The sequence below is a fragment of the Globicephala melas genome, chromosome 11 (genome assembly GCF_963455315.2).
Source record: "Globicephala melas chromosome 11, mGloMel1.2, whole genome shotgun sequence".
In the NCBI taxonomy this organism is placed as follows: Eukaryota; Metazoa; Chordata; class Mammalia; order Artiodactyla; family Delphinidae; genus Globicephala; species Globicephala melas.
In genome coordinates, this window is record NC_083324.2 from 55,552,481 (window position 1) to 55,578,939 (window position 26,459).

General features: G+C 36.8%; 1 protein-coding gene across 7 annotated transcripts in view; it reads right to left on the reverse strand.

Annotated features, from left to right (window-relative positions):
* Window positions 1-26,459, reverse strand: part of ZCWPW2 (zinc finger CW-type and PWWP domain containing 2) — a 139,991-nt gene that overhangs the window by 75,963 nt on the left and 37,569 nt on the right. For all 7 annotated transcript variants that reach the window (XM_060307383.2, XM_030830018.2, XM_060307384.2 and 4 more), the window contains exon 2: window positions 9,355-9,708. In XM_060307383.2, coding sequence (XP_060163366.1) covers window positions 9,355-9,695 — 341 coding nt within the window. In that variant the 5' untranslated portion in view covers window positions 9,696-9,708. The remainder of the gene's footprint in view (window positions 1-9,354; window positions 9,709-26,459) is intronic.

Genomic DNA, 26,459 nt, shown 5'->3' on the forward strand with positions numbered 1-26,459 from the left:
GTACTTAGTTTATAAAAAGAAATACATGTGACTACATGCCAAATGCAATCTACTCTTTCCAAACAACAAGAAGGTAGTTACAGCTGTATTCTGCAGCATTTTGACGGTCCTAATCATAGATTGGAGGTAATTTAGGGACTAGAGTAAAACATGCTTCATTCGTATTTCAAATCCTAACCCTCAGCTACAAGTACAAAACTGCAAAAGAAATTCCTAATCAAATTTCTAACATAATATTTCAGACATAGTGACAAGACTCAAAACCATTTCTTGAATGAGGGTTATTGAAACTTCAGAATTTCCAGTAGAAAATACAAATGCTCTGCTTTCAAAATGTTAGAGATATGAAAAATGACAATGAGACTACAAATACCTTCATAAGTAACTTCAAAAATGAGTGTTCATATACATAACCATCTAGTTCCTCTTCATGCCCATCCTAGTTACACAGAAGTCAATTAATATATATATCTTTTTACAACATTTCATATTTGATCCTTAGAAAAACTCTCAGTAACAAAAGGTTACTCAGAGCTGATGTGTAACATTCCAAATCTCTCTGAGATGTGGAAATCTCTCTGACGTAGATATTAAGTGTATTGGTTGAATCTCTCTGCAAAGATATTAAGTGTATTGGTTTGCTAAGGTTGCCACAGGAAAATACCAGAGACTGGGTGGCTTAAACAACAGGAACTTATTTTCTCACAGTTTTAAAGGCTAGAAGTCCAAGATCAAGGTCAGCAGGTCTGGTTTCTCTTGAGGTCTCTCCCTGGCCAGCAGACTGCTGCCCTCGTGCTCTGTCTTCGCATGGTCTTTACTCTGTGCACATGCACCTCTGGTGTCTCTCTGTGTATCCAAATTTTCTTTTCTTATAAGAACACCAGTCAGATTGGATTAGGGCTCACTCTAATGGCCTCTTTTAACTTAATCACCTCTTTAAAGGCCCTTAGTCCAAATACAGTCACATTCTGAGGTTAGAGTTTTAACTTATGACCTTTGGGGGAACACAATTCAGCCCGCAACGGTAAGTGACACAGCAAGAGCACGAATCTAGGTACTGACTTGAAGGCCTCTCATGTGTGTTCTGTGTGTGTGTTACATGAGCCCATCACAGTCTCCCAATGAAAGCAAACGTCTGATATTTTTCATGGAGAATAGTTGAATATAAATGAAAACAAGATGACAGGAGAAAAGGAAGAGGAGGGAGAGGCCCTTCAAGATGGCAGAGAAGTAAGACGTGGAGATCAACTTCCTCCCCACAAATACATCAGAAATACATCTACACGTGGAACTCCTACAGAACACCTACTGACGCTGGCAGAAGACCTCAGACCTCCCAAAAGGCAAGAAAATCCCCACGTACCTGGGTAGGGCAAAAGAAAAAACAAAGACAAAAGAAATGGGACGGGACCTGCACCAGTGGGAGGGAGCTGTGAAGAAGGAAAAGTTTCTACACACTAGGAAGCTCCTTCACTGGTGGAGACAGGGGCTGGGGGGGGGGGGCGGTGGGGAAGCTTCAGAGCCAAACAGGAAAGCACAGCAACAGGGGTGCAGAGGGCAAAGCGGAGAGATTCCCGCACAGGGGACCGGCACTCACCAGCCCGAGAGGTTGTCTGCTCACCTCCCGAGGCGGGTGGGGGCTGGGAGCTGAGGCTTGGGTTTCGGTGGGATTGCAGAGAGAAGACTGGGGTTGGTGGCGTGAACACAGCCTGAAGGGGGCTAGAGTGCCACAGTTAGCCAGGAGGTAGTGCTGGAAAAAGTCTGGGCCTTCCTAAGAGGCAAGAGACTACTGTTTCGGGGTGCGCGAGGAGAGGGGATACAGAACACCGCCTAAACGAGCTTCAGAGAAGGGCGCGTGCCGCAGCTATCAGCGCAGACACCAGAGACGGAAATGAAACGCTAACACTGCTGCTGCAGCCACCAAGAAGCATGTGTGCAAGCACAGGTCACTATCCACACCTCCCCTCCCAGGAGCATGTGCAGCCCGCCACTGCCAGGGTCCTGTGATCCAGGGACAGCTTCCCCAGGGGAACACACGGCACACCTCAGGCTGTTACAACGTTACCCCAGCCTCTGCCAGTGCAGGCTCACCCCGCATTCCATACTCTCCCTCCCCCTGGCCTGAGTGAGCCAGTGCCCCTTAAACAGCCACTCCTCTAACCCCATCCTGTCTGGGCGAAGAACAGATGCCAGAGGGCGACCTACACACAGAGGCGGGGCCAAATCCAAAGTTGAATACCAGGAGCTGTGCGAACAAAGAAGAGAAAGGGAAATTTCTCCATGCAGTCACAGGAGCAGCAGATTAAATTTCCAAAATCAACTTGATGAACCCTGCATCTGTGGAATACCTGAATAGACAGCAAATCATCCCAAAATTGAGGCTGTGGACTTTGGGAGCAACTGTGGACTTGGGGTTTGCTGTATGTGACTGATAAGTTTCTGAAATTTATGTATATCTTACTATAGTTTTTAGCACTTGTTATCATTGGTGGATTTGTTTATTGCTTTGGTTGCCCTTCTCTTTTTTATTTATTACATTTTTATGTTTTTATTTTAATAATATTGTTTTTATTTTTTACTTTAATAACTTATTTATTATATTTTACTTTACTTTTTTCTTTTTTTTTTCTCCCTTTTCTTCTGAGCCGTGTGGCTGACAGGGTCTTGGTCCTCCAGCTGGGTGTCAGTACTGAGCCTCTGAGGTGGGAAAGCTGAGTTCAGTACACTGGACCACTGGAGACCTCCTGGTTCCATGTAATATCAATCGGTGAGAGCTCTCCCAGAGATCTCAGTCTCAATGCTAAGACCCAGCTCCACTCAACGACCAGCAAGATCCAGTGCTGGACGGCCCATGCCAACAACTAACAAGACAGGAACACAACCCCACTCATTAGCAGAGAGGCTGCCTAAAATCATACTAAGTCCACAGACACCCCAAAACACACAATCGGATGCGAACCTGCCCTCCAGAAAGAAAAGATCCAGCCTCATCCACCAGAACACAGGCACCAGTCCCCTCAACCAGGAAGCCTACACGACCCACTGAACCAACTTTACCCACTGGGGGCAGACACCAAAAACAATGGGAACTATGAACCTGCAGGCTGCGAAAAGGAGACACCAAACACAGTAAGTTAAGCAAAATGAGAAGACAGAGAAATACGCAGCAGATGAAGGAGCAAAGTAAAATCCCATCAGACCAAAGAAATGGAAAGGAAATAGCTACATAAAAAAGAATTCAGGGCTTCCCTGGTGGCGCAGTGCCCCGGTCTGGGCAGATCCCACATGCCGCGGAGCGGCTAGGCCCGTGAGCCATGGCCGCTGAGACTGCGCATCCAGAGCCTGTGCTCTGCAACGGGAGAGGCCACAACAGTGAGAGGCCCATGTATCGCAAAAAAAAAAAAAAAAAAAGAATTCAGAGTAATGATGGTAAAGATGATCCAAAATCTTGGAAATAGAATGGAGAAAATACATGAAACGTTTAACAAAGACCTAGAAGCACTAAAAAGCAAATAAACACTGATGAAGAACACAATAAATGAAATTAAAAATTCTTTACAATGAATCAATAGCAGCATAACTGATACGTGACCTGGAAGATAAAATAGTGGAAATAACTTGCAGAGCAGGCTAAAGAAAAAAGAATGAGAAGAATTGAGGACAGTCTCAGAGACATCTGGGACAACATTAAACACATCAACATTCAAATTATAGGGCTCCAGGAAGAAGAAGAAAAAAGAAAGGGACTGAGAAAATATTTGAAGAGGTTACCGTTGAAAATTTCCCTAGTATGGGAAAGAATATAGTCAATAAAGTCCAGGAAGCGCCAAGAGTCCCATACAGGATAAATCCAAGGAGGAACATGCCAAGACACATATTAATCAAACCATCAAAAATTAAATACAAAGAAAAAATATTAAAAGCAGCAAGGGAAAAGCAACAAATAACATACAAGGGAATCGCCATAAGGTTAACAGCTGATCTTTCAGCAGAAACTCTGCAAGCCAGAAGGGAGTGGCATGACATAGCTAAAGTGATGAAAGGGAAAAACCTACAACAAAGATTACTCTACTCAGCATGGATGTCATTCAGATTCGACGGAGAAATTAAAAACTATACAAACAAGCAAAAGCTAAGAGAATTCAGCACCACCAAACCAGCTTTACAACAAATGCTAAAGGAACTTCTCTAGGCAGGAAAGAAAAGAGAAGGAAAACACCTACAATAACAAGCCCAAAACAATTAAGAATATGGTTATAGGAACACGCATATTGATAATTACCTTAAATGTAAATAGATGAAATGTTCCAACCAAAAGGAACAGACTGGCTGAATGGATACAAAAAAAAGACCCGTATATAGCTGTCTACAAGAGATCCACTTCAGACCTAGGGACACATACAGACTGAAAGTGAGAGGATGGAAAAAGATATTCCACGCAAATGGAAATCAAATTAAAGCTGGAGGAGCAACTCTCATATCAGAAAAAACAGACTTTAAAATAAAGACTATTACAAGAGACAAAGAAGGACACTAAATAATGATCAAGGGATCAATCCAAGAAGAAGATGTAACAAGTGTAAATATTTATGAACTGAAAATAGGAGCACCTCAATACCGAAGGCAAATCCTAATAGCCATAAAAGGGGAAATTGACAGTAAGACAATGATAGTAGGGGACTTTAACACCTCACTTTCACCAATGGACAGATCATCCAAAATGAAAATAAATAAGGAAACACAAGCTTTAAGTGATACATTAAAAAAGATGGACTTAATTGGACAGTCAATCCAAAACAACAAAATAATCTTTCTTTTCAAGTGCTCATGGAACATTCTTCAGGACAGATCATATCTTGGGCCACAAATCAAGCCTTGGTAAATTTAAGAAAATTGAAATTGTATCAAGTATCTCTTCTGACCAAAATGCTATGAGACTAGAAGTCAATTACGGAAAAAAAAAAAAGTAAAACATACAAACACATGGAAGCTAAACAATATGCTATTAAATAACTAAGAGATCACTGAAGAAATCAAAGAGGAAAGCAAAAAATACCCAGAAACAAATGACAATGAAAACAAGATGACCTAAAACCTATGGGATGCAGCAAAAGCAGTTCTAAGAAGCAAGTTTTAGCAACAGAATCCTGCCTCAAGAAACAAAAAACATCTCAAATAAACAACTTAACTTTACACCTAAAGCAGTTAGAGGAAAAAGAACAGAAAACCCCCAAAGTTAGCAGAAGGAGAAAAATCATAAAGATCAGATCAGAAATAAATGAAAAAGAAATGAAGGAAACAATAGCAAAGATCAATAAAACTAAAAGCTGGTTCTTTAAGAAGATAAACAAAATTGATAAACCATTAGCCAGACTCATCAAGAAAAAAAGGGAGAAGACTGAAATCAACAGAATTAGAAATGAAAAAGGAGAAGTAACAACTGACACTGCAGAAATACAAAGGATCGTAAGAGATTACTACAAGCAACAATATGCCAAAAATAGACAACCGGGAAGCAAGGGACAAATTCTTAGAAAAGCACAACCTTCTGAGACCGAACCAGGAAGAAACAGAAAATATAAACAGACCAATCAAAAGCACTAAAATTGAGACTGTGATTAAAAATCATCCAACAAACAAAAGCCCAGGACCAGATGGCTTCCCAGGTGAAATCTTTCAAACATTTAGAGAAGAGCTAACACCCATCCTTCTCAAACTCTTCCAAAATATAGCAGAGGGAGGAACACTCCCAAACTCATTCTCTGAGGCCACCATCACCCTGATACCAAAACCAGACAAAGGTGTCACTAAAAAAGAAAACACAGGCCAATATCACTGATGAGCATACATGCAAAAATTCTCAACACAATACTAGCAAACAGATTCCAACAGCACATTAAAAGGATCATACACCATGATCAAGTGGGGTTTATCATAGGAATGCAAGGATTCTTCAATATACGCAAACCAATCAATGTGATACACCATGTTAACAAACTGAAGAACAAAAACCATATGAAACACTCAATAGATGCTGAAAAAGCTTCAACAAAAGCTTATACCTATTTATGATAAAAACCCTCCAGAAAGTAGGAATATAGGGGACTTACCTCAACCTAATAAAGGCCATATATGACAAACCCACAGCCAACATTGTTCTCAATGGTGAAAAACAGAAACCATATCCACTACGATAAGGAACAGTACAAGGTGGCCCACTCTCACCACTCTTATTCAACATAGTTTTGGAAGTTTTAGCCACAGCAATCAGAGAAGAAAAAGAAATAAAAGGAATCCAAAAGAGAAAAGAAGAAGTAAAGCTGTCACTGTGTGCAAATGACATGATACTATACATAGATAATCCTAAAGATGCTAGCAGAAAACTACTAGAGCTAATCAATGAATCTGGTAAAGTAGCAGGATACAAATTGATGCACAGAGATCTCTTACATTCCTGTACACTAATGATGAAAAATCTGAAAGAAAAATTAAGGAAACACTACTTTTTACCACTGTAACAGAAAGAATAAAATACCTAGGAATAAACCTACCTAAGGAGACAAAAGATCTGTATACAGAAAATTATAAGGCACTGATGAAAGAAATTAAAGATGATACAAACAGATGCAGAGATATACCATGTTCTTGGATTGGAAGAATCCATACTGTGAAAATGACTATACTACCCAAAGCAATCTACAGATTCAATGCAATTCCTATCAACCTACCAATGGCATTTTTCACAGAACTAGAACAGAAAATTTCACAATTTATATGGAAACAGAAAAAACCCCAAATAGCCAAAGCAATATTGAGAAAGAAAAACAGAGCTGGAGGAATCAGGCTTCCTAACTTCAGACTATACTACAAAGCTACAGTAATCAAGACAGTATGGTACTAGCACAAAAACAGAAATATAGATCCATGGAACAGGATAGAAAGCCCAGAGATAAACCCATGCACATATGGTCACCTTGTGTTTGAGAAAGGAGGCAAGAATACACAATGGAGAAAAGACAGTGCTTTCAATAATGGTGCTGGAAAAACTGAACAGCTACATGTAAAAGAATGAAAATAGAACAGTCCCTAACACCATATACAAAAATAAACTCTAAATGGATTAAAGACATAAATGTAAGGCTAAACACTATAAAACTCTTAGAGGAAAACATAGGAAGAACACACTTTGACATAAATCACAGCAACATCAGTTTTGACCCACCTCCTAAAGAAATGGAAATAAAAACAAAAACAAAGGGGACCTTATGAGACTTAAAAGCTTTTGCACTGCAAAGGAAACCATAAACAAGATGAAAAGACAATCCTCAGAATGGGAGAAAATATTTGCAAACGAAGCAACTGACAAAGGATTAATCTCCAAAATTTACAAGCAGCTCATCCAGCTCAATATCAAAAAAACAAACAACCCAATACAAAAATGGGCAGAAGACCTAAATAGACATTTCTCTGAAGAAGACATACAGATGGCCAAGAAGCACATGAAAAGCTGCTCAACATCACTAATTATTAGAGAAATGCAAAGCAAAACTACAATGATGTATCACCTCACAGCAGTTAAAATGGGCATCATCAGAAAATCTACAAACAACAATAGCTGGAGAGGGTGTGGAGAAAAGGGAACCCTCTTGCACTGTTGGTAGGAATGTAAATTGATCCAGCCACTATGGAGGTTCCTTCAAAAACTAAAAATAGAAGTACCATACGACCCAGCAATCCCAGTACTGGGCATATACCGAGGAAACCATAATTCAAAAAGAGTCATATATGATGTTCACTGAAGCACTATTTACAATAGGCAAGACATGGAAGCAACCTAAGTGTCTACTGACAGATGAATGGATAAAGAAGATGTGGCACATATATACAATGGAATATTACTCAGCCATAAAAAGAAACAAAATTGAGTTATCTGTAGTGAGGTGGATGGACCTAGAGCCTGTCATACAGAGTGAAGTAAGTCAGAAAGAGAAAAACAAATATCACATGCTAACACATATATACGGAATCTAAAAAAAAAATGGTTCTGAACAATCTAAGGGCAGGACAGGAATAAAGATGCAGACATAGAGAATGGACTTGAGGACATGGGGAGGGGAAAGGGTAAGCTAAGAAGAAGTGAGAGAGTGGCACTGACATATATACACTACCAAATATAAAATAGATAGCTAGTGGGAAGCAGCCACACAGCACAGGGAGATCACCCTGGTGCTTTGTTAGCAGCTAGAGGGGTGGGATATGGAGGGTGCGAGGGAGACGCGAGAGGGAGCGCATATGGGGATATATGTATACATAGAGCTGATTTACTTTGTTATATAGCAGAAACTAACACAACATTGTAAAGCAATTATACTCCAGTAAAGATGTTTTAAAAAATTGCAAAATTAAAAAAAATAAAAAGAGAGGCAGCAAAACTCATGAAAGAAATTATAAACTTTTCAATAAAGACTAAACTGGAAGGAACACAGAAAAAATAAGTTCAATTTGTAACTCCTTCAGAAAAATAAAAGATAGAAAGGGAAAAATATTTAAATTAAAAAAATGAAAAGATGATAACATTGGAAGAAAAAAGTAATACCAAATCTAACCACAGAAGATTCACTATCAGTACTACAGAAGTCCCAAAATAAAATCAAAGCAATGCAACTGAATAAACTGCTTAAAATTTTAAAAAAACCTTATTGAAATAAAAAGATTTGAAACCATACACTGAAAAGGCAGATTGCATACTTGGAAAATAAACTCAGAACAGGAAAACCTAAGCCATACAGCAGTAAATATACAAATACCTAAAGAAAAAGAAAAAAATCTTTTAGGCATCTAGGCAACAGTTACAGAATATAAATGTTTTTCAGGATAGGTCATGCTGTGCCATAAATCAAGATTCAATGAAACAGACTACAACAGTTAAATTAGGAATCAAAACAAATAAGACATTTTTAGAATCCTGCATATTTTATAATTTAAAAACACATTTCTAATAACTCATTTCAAAGAAGAAATCACAAACTGAATAGTAATAAAATACAACATATTAAAATTTGTGAGATATAACTGAAGTAGTACTTAATAAGAGAAATTTACAGCTTTAATCACTCATATAAGGAGGGAAACAGATATGAGTCAGTTATCTAAGTTTCCAGTTTAAGAAACTAGAAAAAGAAGACTTAAACCCCAAGAAGTCAGGGAAAGAATAACAATGAGATCAAAATACAATAAATAAGAAGTTAGACAACAATAGGGAAGAAGTTGATTCTTTGAAAAGTTTTGAAAGTCAATAAACTTAGCAAGACTATACCTCAATAGTTTACTATAAAACAGCAACAAAAATCTTACCTTGGCCAATTCTGTAATTTTACCAAAACCAGGCTTCCAAGAGGGAGCTGTGAATAGATGATCTTAAATCCACTTTGATGAAGCTGAGACTCTTCAGGAAAGTCTTCTTCAGAAACAGAGCACTTATTGTACCTTAAGTCAGTGTTCATGAAGCAGTACCATGATTCATTGTGATCAACTCTGGCTGCATCCTCACTTGACAACAATCTCCATTTCAAACAACTTTCATTCTCACACTGAACCCACACTTTGTTTACATAAATGTTGTTTTCCACTGAGGAATCCATTGCCGTATTACAATACTCTGCTATCATCTTACTATTCAATTTTCCTTTTTCCATAAATGCATTTAATCTGGAAAATAAATAACAGGAAAATAAAAGAATAAGATTTCAGGGTATAAGGAGAGAAAGTTAAAGCCAAAATCCGAGAAGTGGCTCTTTTATAACTTTTTTGCCCACCTCCTCTCTGTACATGCTGAACATGTTACGTTTCCACCTACCCAGAAACAAAGGAACAAAACAGAAGCATCAATCACTCTGGTCATAAAATGCTCCAAAATTAAAAATAAGAAAAGTATGATGGAGCAGAAGTGGAGTAGAGGTTTACTCTAATATCTATTCTATTACCAGTTAGTACATATCCAGTACTTTTGCCATAATAACAGCTAAGCCTTATTCAGTGCTGACTGTGAGCCAAATACTATTCTAAGTGCCTTATGCACACAGCTTATAGTCTTCCCAACAACCTCAGTATGAGCACTTTTAGAGAGAAAAGAAAAGCTTAGAAAAGTATAGTAATTTATTTAAAGTCCCAGAGGTACTATGTGACAGAGTTGGGATTTAAATGCAGGCAGTTTTCTCCCTAATTGTGTGGTCTTATCCACTAGGCAGTACTGCCTCTTGGGTATATGGTGGACATAGTGTGACTTGATCCCCTTTTCTAATTCTGAGGAAAATCAAAGGTAGCAAAATATTTCACCATGTGAAAATTTGAAATTTATTTTAAAAAAATTAAAGGATTCTTTTGCTTATATAGCTTTGCCTTTTATCCATTATTAATTCAAGTGATTTGAAAAAAATTTCTCAGAGGTTTTTTATTATGAAAATTTTAAACATATAAAACGTTAGAATTATATGAGTTAGCCCCTGACTTCTAGCAAAAATAATAATAGTTACGTGTATACTAAAAAATAAGTAATATAGCTGAAATACAAGAAAAACTATCAGCAACTTTTTTTTTTTTTGCGGTATGTGGGCCTCTCACTGTTGTGGCCTCTCCCATTGCGGAGCACAGGCTCCGGAAGTGCAGGCTCAGCAGCCATGGCTCACGGGCCCAGCCTCTCTGCGGCATGTGGGATCTTCCCAGACAGGGGCACGAACCCGTGTCCCCTGCATCGGCAGGCAGACTCTCAACCACTGCGCCACCAGGGAAGCCCTCAGCAACTTATTTTGTAATACAAAACCTATTTTTTAAAAAAAGACTTACATATACCATATTAATAAATCAGTAGAACAACCACTATCCAATATAAGCACCATTTAAAGAAGCTCTTAATCCATGAGTTAATTGTATAATTAGAAACACACTTATAATCACACTTTCCATGATCACTACAAATCGCTTTAGAATAAAATTTGCCAATATATTTCAATAGCCATAGCCACAATTTTTGACCTATTAATCCCACTCATTTGAATGTATACAAAGAAAATAAACTTAAAAGAGACTAACCTAATGAGGAAAACAATAGCAAAGATGAATAAAACTAAAAGCTGGTTCTTTGAGAAGATAAAAAAAATTGATAAACCACTAGCCAGACTCCTCAAGAAAAGAAGGGAGAGGACTCAAATCAAAAAAAATAGAAATGGAAAAGGAGAAGTTACAACTGAAATCACAGAAACACAAGGAATTATAAGAGACTTCTACAAGCAACTATATGCCAGTAAAATGGACAACCTGGAAGAAATGGACAAATTCTCAGAAAAGTATAACCTTGAACACTGAATCAAGAAGAAACAGAAAATATGAACTGACCAATCAGAAGTAATGAAGTTGAAACTGTAATTAAAAATCTTCCAACAAACAAAGTCCAGGACCAGATGGCTTTCCAGGCGAATTCTATCAATCATTTAGAGAAGAGCTAATGCCTATCCTGTTCAAACTCTTCCAAACAATTGCAGAGGGTGCAACACTCTCAAACGCATTCTATGAGGCCACCGTCATCCTGTTACCAAAACCAGACAAAGATATCACAAAAAGGAAAACTGCAGGCCAATATCACTGATAAACATAGACGTAAAAACCCTCAACAAAATACTAGCAAACAGAATCCAACAACACATTAAAAGGATTATACACCACAATCAAGTGGGATTTATCCCAGGGATGCAAGGATGCTTCAATATATGCAAATCAATCAATGTGATACACCATATTAACAAACTGAAGAATAAACACCACATGATCATCTCAATAGATGCAAAAAAATCTTTTGACAAAATTCAACATTGATATATGATAACTCTCCAGAAAGTAGGCAGAGAGGGAACCTAGATCAACATAATAAAGGACACATATGGAAAACCCACAGCAAACGTTATTCTCAATGGTGAAAAACTGAAAGCATTTCCTCTAAAATCAGGAACAAGACAAGGGTGTCCACTTTCATGACTATTATTCAACAGTCTTGGAAGTGCTAGCCATGGCAATCAGAAAAGAAAAAGAAATAAAAGGACCCCAAATTGGAAAAGAAGAAGTACAACTGTCACTGTTTGCAGATGACATGATACTATACATAGAAAACCCTAAAGATGCTACCAGAAAACTATGAGAGCTCATCAATAAATTTAGTAAAGTTGCAGGATACAAAATTAATCCACAAAAATCTATTGCATTCCTATACACTAACAATGAAAGATCAGAAAGAGAAATTAAGAAAACAATCCTATTTACGACTGCAACAAAAAGAATAAAATACCTAGGAATAAACCTAACTGAGGAGGCAAAAGACCTGTACTCAGAAAATTATAAGATGCTGATGAAAGAAATCAAAGATGACAGAAACAGATGGAGAGATATACCATGTTCTTGGATTGGAAGAATCAATATTGTGAAAATGACCATACTACCCAAAGCAATCTACAGATTCAATGCAATCCCTATCAAATTACCAACGGCATTTTCCACAGAATTAGAACAGAAAATTTTATGATATTTATGGAAACGCAAAAGACCCTGAATAGCCAAAGCAATCTTGAGAAAGAAAAACAGAGCCGGAGGAATTAGGCTCCCTGACTTCAGACTACACTACAAAGCTACAGTAATCAAGACGGCATGGTACTGGCACAAAAACAGAAATATAGATCAATGGAACAGGATAGAAAGCCCAGAGATAAACCCAGGCACCTGTGGTCACCTAAGCTATGACAAAGGAGGCAAGAATATACAATGGAGAAAAAACAGCCTCTTCAATAAGTGGTGCTCAGAAAACTGGACAGCTACACGTTAAAGAATGAAATTAGAACACTCCCTAACACCATACACAAAAATAAACTCAAAATGGATTAAAGACCTAAATGTAAGGCCGGACACTATAAAACTCTTAGAGGAAAACATAGGCACAACACTCTTTGACATAAATTGCAGCAAGATCTTCTTCGATTCACCTCCTGGAATAATGAAACAAAACCAAAAATAAACAAATGTAACCTAATTAAGTTTTGCACAGCAAAGGAAACCATAAGCAAGACAAAAAGACTACCCTCAGAATGGGAGAAAATACTTGCAAACGAAGCAACTGACAAAGAATTATCTCCAAAATATACAAGCAGCTCAATCAAATAATGGGCAGAAGACCTTAATAGACATTTCTCCAAAGAAGACATACAGATGGCCAACAAATACATGAAAAAATGCTCAACATTACTAATTATTAGAGAAATGAAAATCAAAACTACAACCAGGTATCATCTCGCAGCAGTCAGAATGGCCATCATTAAAAAGTCTACAAACAATAAATGCTGGAGAGGGTGTGGAGAAAAGAGAACCCTCCTATGCTGCTGGTGGGAATGTAAATTGATACAGCCACTATGGAGAACAGTATGGAGGTTCCTTAAAAAACTAAAAATAGAACTACCATACGACTCAGCAATCCCACTAATTGGTATATACCCAGAGAAAACCATAATTCAAAAAGTCATGTACCACAGGGTTCACTGCAGCACTATTTACAATAGCTAGGACATGCAAGCAACCTAAATGTCCATCAACAGAGGAATAGATAAAGAAAATGTGGTACATATATAAAATGGAATATTACTCAGCCACAAAAAGGAATGAAATTGGGTCATTTGTAGAGATATGGATGGACCTAGAGAGTGTCATACAGAGTGAACTAAGTCAGAAAGAGAAAAACAAATATCGTATATTAACGCATATATATGGAATCTAGAAAAATGGTATATATGATCTTATTTGCAGAACAGAAATAGAGACACAGACATAGAGAACAAACGTATGGACACCAAGGGAGGAAGTGGGGGTGGAATGAATTGGGAGATTGGGATTGACATATATACACTATTGATACCATGTATAAAATAGATAACTGATGAGAACACACTGTATAGCTCAGGGAACTCTACTCAGTGCTCTGTGGTGACCTAAATGGGAAGGAAATCAAAAAAAGAGAGGATATATGTATATGTATAGCTGATTCACTTTGCTATACAGTAGAAACTAATACAACGTTGTAAAGCATCTGTACTCCAATAAAAATTAATTATAAAATACAAAAACTAAAAAAATTTTTTAAAAGTGACTAACTTATACATACAAAGACCAACAATATTCACTGTGCACTGCTTATCATATTGAAAGAGTGGAAAAAATCTAAAAACAGGAAGAACAAAATCTAAAGGAAGATTATGAAATGTTACTGAGAGAGATATATATATATATATATATACACACACACACACACATATATATGAATTTGGCTAATACTTTTGCAAGGAAATTTATGAGGAATAATACTGCATTTTATATTACAGTTGAAGTGGGTCACTAGACAGTAGATTAGAAGTTGTTGACTCCAGACTTTGGAACCAAATGAAATGTGAATTCCTCTGAGGCTCTGCTCCTCACCAGCTCTATATCCTTGGGCAAGGCATTGTTTTGCATTTCACTTCACATTTGGTGTACTTCCTCATGTTTGTGTGTGTATGATAGCTTTCTTTTTCTTTTTCTATTTCCAATCCTTATGTCTTCTTTTATTACACTGGCTAGGACAGGTATAATATTGAATAGAAGCCACTATCCTGATTTTTTTTCTAATTTTAAAGAGAATGATTCTACTATTTGACTATAAAGTCAAACATATACGCATGTTTTTGGTAGAGACCATTGAAAGGGAACAAAAAATTGTTTTCCTTTAGTTACCAGTTAATGAAGAGAATTTTTGTTGTTTTTAAACCTGAAGTGGTGTTGAATTTTATCGAAGGCCTTTCTGTATACTGAGGTGAACATAAGGTTTTTCTTTTTAAATATGTGAATTGAATAGGTTGTATTAATGGATTTAATTAATGATAAACCATATTTGCATTCTGGGTTCACATCATAACATTCTTTTCTTTAACATATGTTGTTGCATTCAGTTTATTAATAATTAGTTAAGATTGGTTCATATATGTGTTTACAGATGAGATTGCTCTACAACTTTCATTTCTACGTTTGTCTTTGTCTGTTTTTGACATTAAGATTAAAACAGCCTCATAAAGCGAAATATAGAATGTTCTCTTTTTTTGGAAAGTTTGCTTAAGGGAGGATTTTCCAATTTTGTCAAATATTTAAGAATTCTAAAGAGGCACAAACTACTATGTGTAAAGTAAATAAGCCACAAGGATATATTATACAGCACATGGAATATAGCTAATATTTTATAGTAATTTAAAAGGACTGTTATCTATAAAAATACTGAATCACTATGTTGTATACCTAAAATTAATAAAATATTGTAAATCAACTATAGTTAATAAAATTAAGCAACCAGAAGCAAATAGAATAAAATGTTAATGTCCGCTAAGTCCAGGCAATGAGTATATAGGTATTTCATTTTTTCTCTAAATTTCTCATAATTAAAAAACAAAAAATTGAAAATATTATTTAACAAAAACATAAATGAGTAGTAAAATTGATAGAAAATTATGAATCATGTAGAAGCATTCTATATAAGTTTTGCACAAATACAAATTTGTTGCTTATTTTCTACAATTCATCATGAAACAAACTTAGAATTTTTCTTGTAATAAATTTCAAATTTGTAAATAATAAAAGAGAATACAAAAAAAAAGAATTCTAGTGCATCTACTATATTTCTCATTATGTTTCTTTCACTCTTAATTTGTTCATACCTTTTCCCCCTCATTTATCTTGTCAGGGCTTTTTAAACAACCAGAGCTCGAGTCTTCTCTTTTATTCTTTTGAATTCTGTATAATTGATAGCTGCACTTTAATCTTTCCTTTCTTCTACTTTCTTAGGGCATTCTTTGTTGAGCTAATCTTTCTCTTCTTGAGTTGATGCTTAGTTAATTCATTTTCATTCTTTTTTTTTTTTTTTTTTTTGGCTGCGTTGGGTCTCCATTGCTGTGTGCAGGCTTTCTCTAGTTGCAGAGAGTGGGGGCTACTCTTTGTTGCAGTGCACGGGCTTCTCATAATGGTGGCGTCTCTTGTTGTGGAGCACAGGCTCTAGGCGTGTGGGCTTCAGTAGTTGTGGCACAAGGGCTCAGTAGTTGTGGCTCACAGGTCCTAGAGCACAGGCTCAGTAGTTGTGGTGCATGGGTTTAGTTGCTCCACAGCATGTGGGATCTTCCCAAACCAGGGCTTGAACCCATGTCTCCTGTGTTGGCAGGTGGATTCTTAACCATTGCACCACCAGGGAAGTTCATTTTCACTCTTTTTTTAGAAAAAACTTTATTAATTTTTTTATATTGTGGTAAGAATACTTAACATGAGATCTACCCTCTTGACAATTTTTTGAAGTGCATAATAGAGTATTGTTGACTATACGTACAATGTTGTAGAGCAGATCTCTATTATTTACTTATCTTTCTTCATTAAAACTTTATGCCTGCTAATTTATAACTCCCCACTTCACCATTTCCCTTGCCCCTGGAAACCATTCCAGTCTTTGTTGCTATGAATTTGACTACTGTAGATACCACATGTAAGTGGAATCATATAGTATTTGTCTTTCTGTGACTGGCTTCTTTCACTTAGCATAATGTCCCCCAGGTTCATCCATGTTGTTGCATACTGCAGAACTTCCTTCTTATTTAAGGCTGAATAGTATTCCATTATACATTTTCTTTATCTATTCATCCATCAATGGACACATGTTGTTTCCGTATCTTGGGTATTGTGAATAGTGCTGCTATAAACCTGGGAGTACTAATGTGTCTTTGAGATCCTGATTTCAGTTCTCTTGGATAAATACCCAGAAGTGGGATGGCTGAATCATATGGTGGTTCTATTTTTATTTTTTGAAGAACCTCCATACTGTTTCCCATAGCAGCTGCATCATTTTGCATTCCCACCTACAGTGCACAAGTTTCCAGTGTATCTACATCCTCACCAACATCTATTATCTTTTGACTTTTTGATAAGAGCCATCCTAACAGGTGTGAAGTGATACATAGTTAACTGTGGTTTTGATTTACATTTCCCTGATGATTAGTGAGGTGAAGGATCTTTTCATATATCTGATGGCCACATATTTTCTTTAGAAAAACTTCACATTTTTACCTTAAACCTTTTCTTTGGCTGTTACTTGTAAGAGTTCCTTAAATATTTTGGACATTAACCCCTTATTGGATCTATGTTTAAAAATATTTTCTCCCATTCTGTAGGCTGCCTTTCATTTTATTGATTGTCTCCCTTGCTATGCAGAAACGATTTAGTTTGATGTAGCCCTACTTCTTTATTTTTACTTTTGTTGCCTCTGCTTTTGGTGTCAGATCCAAAAAAAATCATTAACAAGATCAGTCTTAAGGAACTTTTCCTCTATGCTTTCTTCCAGAAGTTTTACAGTTTCAGGTCTTACATTTAAGTCTTTAACCCATTTTGAGTTGATTTTTGTGTATGGTGTGAGTTAACGATCCAATTTCATTCTTTCGCATGTGGACATCTAGTTCTCCAAGACAATTTACTGAAGATACTATCCTTTCCACATTGTGTATTCTTGATTCCTTTGTTTAAGATTAGTTGACCCATATATATGTAGGTTCATTTCTGGTCTCCTTATTCTGTTCCATTGATCTGTGTCTGTTTTTATGTCAATACCATACCATTTTGATCACTAAAGTTTTGTAAGATAGTTTGAAATCAGGAAGTAGAATGCCTCCAACTTTGCTCTTTTTGCTCAAGACTGCTTAGCTATTTGGAGTTTCACATGATTCTCACAAATTTTAGGATTATTTTTTCTATTTCTGTGAAAAATGCCATTGGAATTTTCATAGGGATTGCATTGAATCTACATATTATTTTGGTTTGTATGGATATTTTAACAATATTAATTCTAATCCATGAACATAGAATATCTTTCCACTTACTTACATCTTCTTCAGTTCCTTCCATCAATGTTTTATAGTTTTAAGTTTACAGATCTTTCACCTCCTAGGTTAAATTTATTACATAGGATTTTATTCCTTTTAACACAACTGTAAATTAGATTGTTTTCTTAGTTTCTTTTCCAGAGAGTTTGTAGTCAATGTATAGAAATGCAACTCATTTCTGTTTGTTGATTTTGTATCTTGCAACTTTACTGAGTTCATTTATTAGTTTTAACAATTTTTTGATAGCATTCTCAGGGTTTTCTATATATGAGATCATGTATTCTGCAGAGACAATTTTACTTCTTCATTTCTGATATGGATGCTTTTATTTATATTCCTTGCCTAATTGCCCTGGCTAGAACTTCCAGTTCTATGTTGAATAAAAGTGGCGACAGAAGCTACTGTTTTCTTATTCCTGATCCTAGATGAAAAGCTTTCAGTTTTCACTAGTGAGCATGTTAACTGTAAGCTTGTTATATATGGCTATCATTTTGTTGACCCACATTCCTTCCATACCCAATTTGTCAAGAGCTTTTGTCATCAAAGTGTACTGCCTTTTGTCAAATTCTTTCTCTTGCATCTATTGAGATGATAACATGATTATTTTCCCCTTCATTATGGTGTATCATGTTTACTGCTTTGACTATAAATGTCAAATCAATGGATGGTTTATATTAAACCATCCATGCATCTTGTGAATAACTTCCACTTGATCCTGATATATGATCCTTTTTAATGTGCTGTTGATTCTGTTTGCTAGTATTTTTGTTGAGGATTTTTGCACATATGTTCATCAGGGATATTGGTCTGTAGTTTTCTTTTCTAGTAATGTTCTTTTCTGATCTTGGTATCAGGTAATCCTGGGCTTGTAAAATGAGTTTGGAATTGTTCTCTCCTCTTCAGCTTTTTGAAAGAGTTTGAGAAGGAATTACCACTAATTATTCTTTAAATGCTTGGTAGAATTCATCAGTAAAGCCATCTGGTCCTAGACTTTTCTTTGTTGGGAGAATTTTTGATTACTGATTCAATCACCTTACTTGTTATTGGTCTGTTCAAATTTTCTATTTCTTCACAATTCAGTCTTGGAAGGTTGTATGTTTCTAGCAATTTCTCCAACCTTCTATGTTATCCAATTTTTTGGCATATAATTGTTCACAGTAGTCTCTTATGATCCTTTGTATTTCTGAGGCATCAGTTGTAATCAGGTGTAAATTTCCTCTTTCATTTCTGATTTTGAGTCTTCTTTCTTTTTTTCTGTTAGTCTAGTTAAAGGTTTGTCAATTTTGTTTACCTTTTCAAAAAAAAAACCTCTTCGTTTCATTGATCTTTTCTATTATCTTTCTAGTCTCTCATTTATTTCTGCTCTGATCTGTGTTATTTCCTCCTTCTACTAAATTTAGGCTTAGTAGTTCTCCTTTTTCTAGTTTTTTCTGGGGTAAAGTTAGTTTGTTTGAGATCTTTCCTCTTAATGTAGACATTTATCACTATAAACTTCCCTCTTAGAATCACTTTTGCTGTATCCCATAATTTTATTATGTTGCATTTCATTTTCATTTCTCTCAAGATATTTTTTGAATTCTCTTTTGATTTCTTCTTTGACCAACTATTTGCTCAGGAGCATGTTGTTTAATCTCCACATATTTGTGAATTTTCCAGTTTTTCTCCTGTAATTGATTTCCAGTTTCATACCATTACTGTCAGAAAAGATGCTTGATATGATTTCAATCTTCTTATATTTGTTAAGACTAGTTTTGTGGTCTAACATATGATCTATCCTGGAAGATGTTCCATGTACATTTGAGAAGAACTGTGCACTCTGCTGCTGTTAGATGGATGTTCTGTATATGTCTGTGAGATTCTTTTCATCTAAAGTATACTTTAAGTCCAGTGTTTCCTTATTTTCTGTCTGGATGATCTATTCATTGTTCAAAGTGGACTACCGAGATCCCTTATTATTATTGTATAGTTGTCTATTTCTTCCTTCAAATCTGTTAATATTTGCTTTATAAATTTAGACGCTCCAATATTGAGTGCATAAATATTTTCAACTGTTAAATTCTCTTGATGAACTGACCTCTTTATCATTATATAACAACCTTGACTCTTTTTACAGTTTTTTTACTTAAATTCTATTTTGTCTGATACAAGAATAACTATTGCTGCTCTCTTTTGCTTTCCACTTGTGTGGAATATCTTTTCCCATCCCTTCACTTTCAGTCTACAACTAAAGAATTAGTCCATTTCCAACTAAAGTAATTTTTGACAAGTAAAGACTTACTATTGCCCTTTTGTTAATTCTTTTCTGGGTGTTTTGTAGATCCTTTGTTCCTATTTTCTTCTCTTTCTCTCATCTTTTATGATTTGATGATTTTCTGTGGTACACTTTGCTTCTTTTCTCATTAGCTTTTGTATATCTACTATACATTTTTGCTTTGAGGCTTGCCTAAAACATCCTATAGTTATAACAGTCCATTTTAAGCTGATAACTTCAATAACATACAAAATCTCCATACATTTACTCTCTGTTCCCACATTTTATGTTTTTGATGTCACAATTCCATCTTTTTCTATTATGTGTCCATTAAAAAAGTATTGGAGCTATAGAGATTTTTAATACTTTTTTCTTTTAAACTTTACACCAGATTTACATGTGATTTACACACCACCATCATTATTAGAGTATTTTGAATACAACTTTATATTAACCTTTACCAGAGAGCTTTATACTTTTATGTTTTCATATTCCTAATCAGCATCCTTTCACTTCAGCTTAAAGAACTCCTTTAGCATTTCTTGTAATGCAGGTTTACTGGGGATGAATTCCTTCAGCTTTTGTTTGTTTAAGAATATCTTTATTTCCCCTTCAATTCTGAAGGACAACTTTGCCAGAAACAGTATTCTTGGTTGGTAGTTTTCTTTCTTTCATAAGTTCTTTTAGAATTTTGAATATATCATCCCACTCCATATTTTCACTCTTTTTTGTTCTTTTTGCTTTTTGCTCCTCTGACTGGATGACTTCCAGTGAGTTATCTTCAAGCTCATTGATCCTTTCTTCTGTTTGATCGAGTCTATTGTTGAATCGCTCTTTTGAGTTTTTCACTTCACTTATTCTTCAGCTCTACAATTTCTTTTTAGTATTTTTATACTTCTTCTTTCAGTTAAAATTCTCACTTTGCTCATGCATTGCTCTCTTGACCTCAGTGAGCATCCTGATGACAAGCATTTTGAATTACCTGACAGGTAATTCAGACCACAGGAAGTCTCCACACATCCATTCAGGGTCCCACAGAACTTTTAATTACGTGCTCCAACAGCTCCCAGATGCAGGCTAATCAGAACCATTAGGCAGCAGCTAAAAAAGTGTATATTTAAATCCCTTCCAGGTAAAAACTGAGACTTGTGTTTTTGCCTGCTCCCTCTGTGATAAGCCTGGGGAGACAATGGCAGGAAGTGCTCACACATCTGTTGGAAATTGCCTACTAGTTTTCTGTAGTGAATGGGGACTTGTGAGTGCCAAGCCCTTTTGGCTCTCTAAGCTAGGTGATTTGGAAGCCAGTCCTTTGAGTGGCAGTCATAAAAGTTGGGGTGCTAGATGCATGGACAAGCTCCTTCCAGGAAGAAGCTGGACACTCACTTTTATCATTGGAGTGAGTGAGGGCAGAGACGGGGAGGGAAGTGCCCACAGCACTTTCAGGCTCCTGGAGGAGCACAATCAGCTTCCAGACAGAAGCTGATTAGAAACTCTCAATCCTTGGGCAGCAACTAGAAAAGTATGCAGTCAAACTCACACTGAGAGTATCAGGGAGAAACTAATAACCTTGTGCTTTATCCTGTTCCCTCTGTTGAGCCCAGGGGTATAGCCATGGTGAGTACTTACACTTCTGTTTAAAACCATCTGTTTGTTTAATGTGGTCCTGGGGGACTCACAAATGCTGATCCCCACTGACTCTCAGAGCTAGGTAATTTGGGAGCCAGTTCCTTAGGTAGCAGCCACAAAAGTTGAGGAGCTAGCCATGTGGTCCAAACCCTCTACTCCTCAGGGAGAAGCTGGTAGTTGAGGGTTCCCTCCTGATTGCAAGAAGGTTTACAGCATGAATGTATCTTAGCTTTCCTACTCGTTTCAATGTAGGTATTTTCTCTGTCACCCAATGTGTAGAGTAACTCAATTAGTTTCTTTTTTTAAAAAATTTATTTTATTTATTTATTTATTTTTGGCTGCATTGGGTCTTTGTTGCTGCGCACATGCTTTCTCTAGTTGCGTCAAGTGGAGGCTACTCTTCGCTGCAGTGTGCGGGTTTCTCATTGTGGTGGCTTCTCTTGTTGTGGAGCACAGGCTCTAGGCATGCAGGCTTCAGTAGTTGTGGCACGCGGGCTTGGTAGTTGTGGTTCATGGGCTCTAGAGCACAGACTCAGTAGTGGTGGCGTGTGGGCTTAGTTGCTCCGCAACCTGTGGGATCTTCCCGGACCAGAGCTCAAACCTGTGTCCCCTGCATTGGCAGGCAGATTCTTAACCACTGTGCCACCAGGGAAGTCCCTCAATTAGTTTCTGTATTTCTCTCCAAAGGAATTGATTTGCGTGTAGCTGTTCATTCAGTGCATCTGTGGGAGGCAGAAAAGTCAGAAGCCTCATATTCTGCTATCTTGCTGATGTCCTCTGTATCTTGTTTTCTTTACTTTTAATTAGCTCCAGGAAAATATTAAACAATAGTACTAATAGCAAACATCTTTACCTTGTGACTCTGACAAAACTGAAAAACAACAGTACTAATAGCAGACATCTTTATCTTCTGACTTTCACAAAACTGAAACATAGATCTGGTCACCAAAAATGGAAGAAATTAAAGTTATCTTTGTAAAGGCTTTCCTCTAGTTTTATGTTCCAGAACACTATCACACCATCATCCATCCTCCATGAGCCCCCACTGTGAGCTGCAAACAATGTAGTAGTAGGAGGAGATATGTTGGCCACTGGCCAAAACTCAAATATAAAGAGAGATGAGGGAGATTTAAAGTCCAAGGCAGGTATTGGGGACAACTAAGCTGAGGGTAAGGAGTTGGGGTACAGTTCTACAAATAGTGAAATTATCCATTACATGTTTATTCAAGAACCTTCTATTTATATTTATTATTTAATAAGAAAAATAGGTCTTATTAGTATTTAATATCAAATGACACAAGAATCCTCACTCAGACCACATATAAGTAGGTCATATGTCCTAAATGGGACATGAGGCCTCCTGCGCAAAAGGTGGGAGGTACCACAATGCAGAGGGTTTCACAGAGGTGCCCTTCATTTATCCGTTTATTTTTACCATATTGAAGTTATATTTAACTAGTTAAGTTTATGGATTATATTATATAGATTAACTATTCCTCACAAAATGAAGTCACTTTAAAATATTTCTACGAAGAAACATCATATTGAAGAGAATACTAATAATACAAATAAAGTAGAAGAGATATAAAAGAAAGCAAAGCATTACTATCTGTTACTCAACTGCCTAGGATTCTGTCCATCTTGGAACCATCAGAGAAAGCACTCTAAGTTCACTGGCACCTGCATCAATGGAAAGCTTAGGAAAATCCATTATGATAGTCTATTATAAAATGTTAAGGGGATTAAAAGATTACTTTTAAATGGTAGATAAAGTTTTCAGATTTTCTTAGGAAGTTAGGTCTCACAGTGGATAATACTGAGAAGATAAATTAACACCAAGAAAATGTCATTATTACTTAAATAGTGATACTCATTTTCAATTGTATCGAACTTAAACCTCTTGGTATTTTAGATTTGACACAGTTTATCCAGGCTAATAGAATTTATAATACAGATTATAAAATACTTATTCTTTTCAAACCAGATTCTCATTATTTCTTTTACCTTTTCTCCAACACTTGGTTGGTTTTCAAAATTACTGCCACATCCAAAAGGTGCAAATGAAGAGGAGAAAGAGAATGTGGTCAGGAGAGTGCTAGAATCTTTAAGGGGGGGTCCCTATAAAATCATGCCTAAGTAGTCCACACTTCAGTTTATAAAGATATTGACAAAAGCAAAGCTGTGCTAAGTAAACTTGCTTTACTCAACATCTGTTTTTAATTTTTTATTTCATAACTTAGCTAACATATTAAACTAGAGAATTCAGAAGAAAATTTAAAAATTACATTTGGAAAATAGAAAACATTGAATGTTTGTTCAAAATCATACAGCCAAAAGTTCAGGTTACACATTAGTTTATTTATTCATTCATTTAATGCAATAATTATGAATGGTTATAGACACTCAATTTTCAGACAGCACTACCACTTTTTACTTCACAAATTAGTTAACCACTTCTCTGGAGATAATAAGAGTACTACCACTCTAGAACCTCTTTTATAAGGATACTAATCCCATTCATAAAGGCTCTGACTTTATGATTTAATCACCACCCAACGGCTCTACCTCTTAATGCCATCACACCGGGTGTTAGGTTTCAGTAAGAATTTGAGGGGACACAAAGATTCAGTCTACAGCATTCCATCTCTGGCCTCCCACAATTCATGTTCCTCTCACATGAAAAATATATTTATTCCATTCCCAACAACTCCCAAATGTCTTAACTCCTTCCAATATCAACTCAAAAAGCTGAAGTCCAAAGTCTCATCTAAATATCACCTAAATCAGATATGAGTGAGACTGAAGGCAGGATTTATCCTGAGGCAAATTCCTCTCCAGCTGTGAACCTCTGAAATCAAATGTGTTCTGTGCTTCCAAACTACAATGGTGGGACAGGCATAGGATACTCATTCCCCCTCCAAAGCGAGAAATAAGAAAGAAAGGAGTGACAGGTCCCGAGCAAGTCTAAACATTAATGCTGGATAATAACCTTCTTTGGCTCTGTGCTCTGCCCTCTAGGCACAATGGGCTGTGGACCCCTTCCAGACCCACTGGGGCTTGGGTTCCACCCCCCCAGTTTTGCCAGGTAGGGGTTGGGTCTCCTAGGCTATAGGTGGCCTTACCCCTTGGCTTTGAGCAGCCCACACAGTAGCTCTCACAGGTTAGAGTCAGGTGCCTGTGGCTCAGCTGGGCTTTACTGGCCTGGGGTCATGAGGGCGGCTCCAACCCACAGCTCCACTGGGCAATGGAGATAAGTCAAGAAAACTTACTTTACTTAGGCAAGAGAGGCTAAGCTGTACCTTCAAAACTTTGCTTAGATATTTCCTCAGCCAAATATCCACTTTCATTACAAGTTCTACCTTCCATGAAACATTAGACATGAACACAAATCAGCCAAGTTTTTGTCACTTTATAACAAGGATCACCTTTTCTCCATTGTTCAATAACATGTTCCTCATTTCCATATGAGACCTTATCAGAATGCCCCCTTTGCATCCACATTTCTACCAAAATTCTGTTCAAGATTACTTAGCTATTCTCCAAGAAAACTGAAGCTTTTCTACAGTTCTCGCCTTTTCTTTCTAGCCTCTCATCAGAATTGCCCTTAAAGGTCCATCCATTCGTGGCAATGTAGGCTTTTTCTAGCATGAAGCTCAAGACTCTTCCAGCCTCTACCCATCACCCAGTTCCAAAGCCACTTCCACATTTTTAGATATTTATTACAGCAGAATCCTCACTTCCCAGTACCAATTTCTATCTTTGTCTGTTTGGGCTGCTATAACAAAAATACCAGACCAGGTGACATATAAACAAGGTGACTTATAAACAACAGAAATTTATTTCTCACAGGTCTGGAGGCTGGGAAGTCCAAGATCAAGACACTGACATATTTGGTGTCTGGTAAGAACCCACGTGCTCGTTCACAGATGGCCGCCTTTTTGTGGTAACCTCATTTGGAGGAAGGGGCAAGGTACTTTCTGGGCTCTCTCTTATAAGTGTATTAATTCCATTCATGAGAGCTCTGCCCTCACTACATAATCATCTCCCAAAGGCTCCACCTCCTAATACCATCATATTTAGGGGGACACAAACATTCAGTCTATAGCAATAATCAATCAAACACATGTTGGTTTTGAAAGAGAGGGGAAGGTTCTTAGTGGTAAGGGGAGATGGTGGCAGATTTCCATTCTGGGCAAATGAGAGAACAGTGGAGTTAATAACCAAGTAGGGGACATAAATACAGAGCAAGCTTGGGGTTTGGGGAACAGAAATAATATGTTCTTTTTGGTCTTGAGTTTAAAATACTTGCGAGTCTGCTAAATAGGCAATATGAAATATGGGTCTATTCCTCTAGACAAAAATTCTAGAGTTTTAGAAATAGAAAGTCAGAGTATAAACTGGGTACAAGAAACCCTAGGCATCTATTCAATTCTTAAATGCCTGACCATCTGTTTTTTACCAAATGTTTCTCTTAAAGGAGACCAAAGATTTTCTAATCACCTAATCCAAAGGCTTATTCTTAAACATCTAACCACTACTGATTCCTTTACTGGTTGCTCTTTCTCTCCCTGGTCCCTGAATGTAGGCCTTTCCAAGGTTCTGTCTTCAAACTTTCT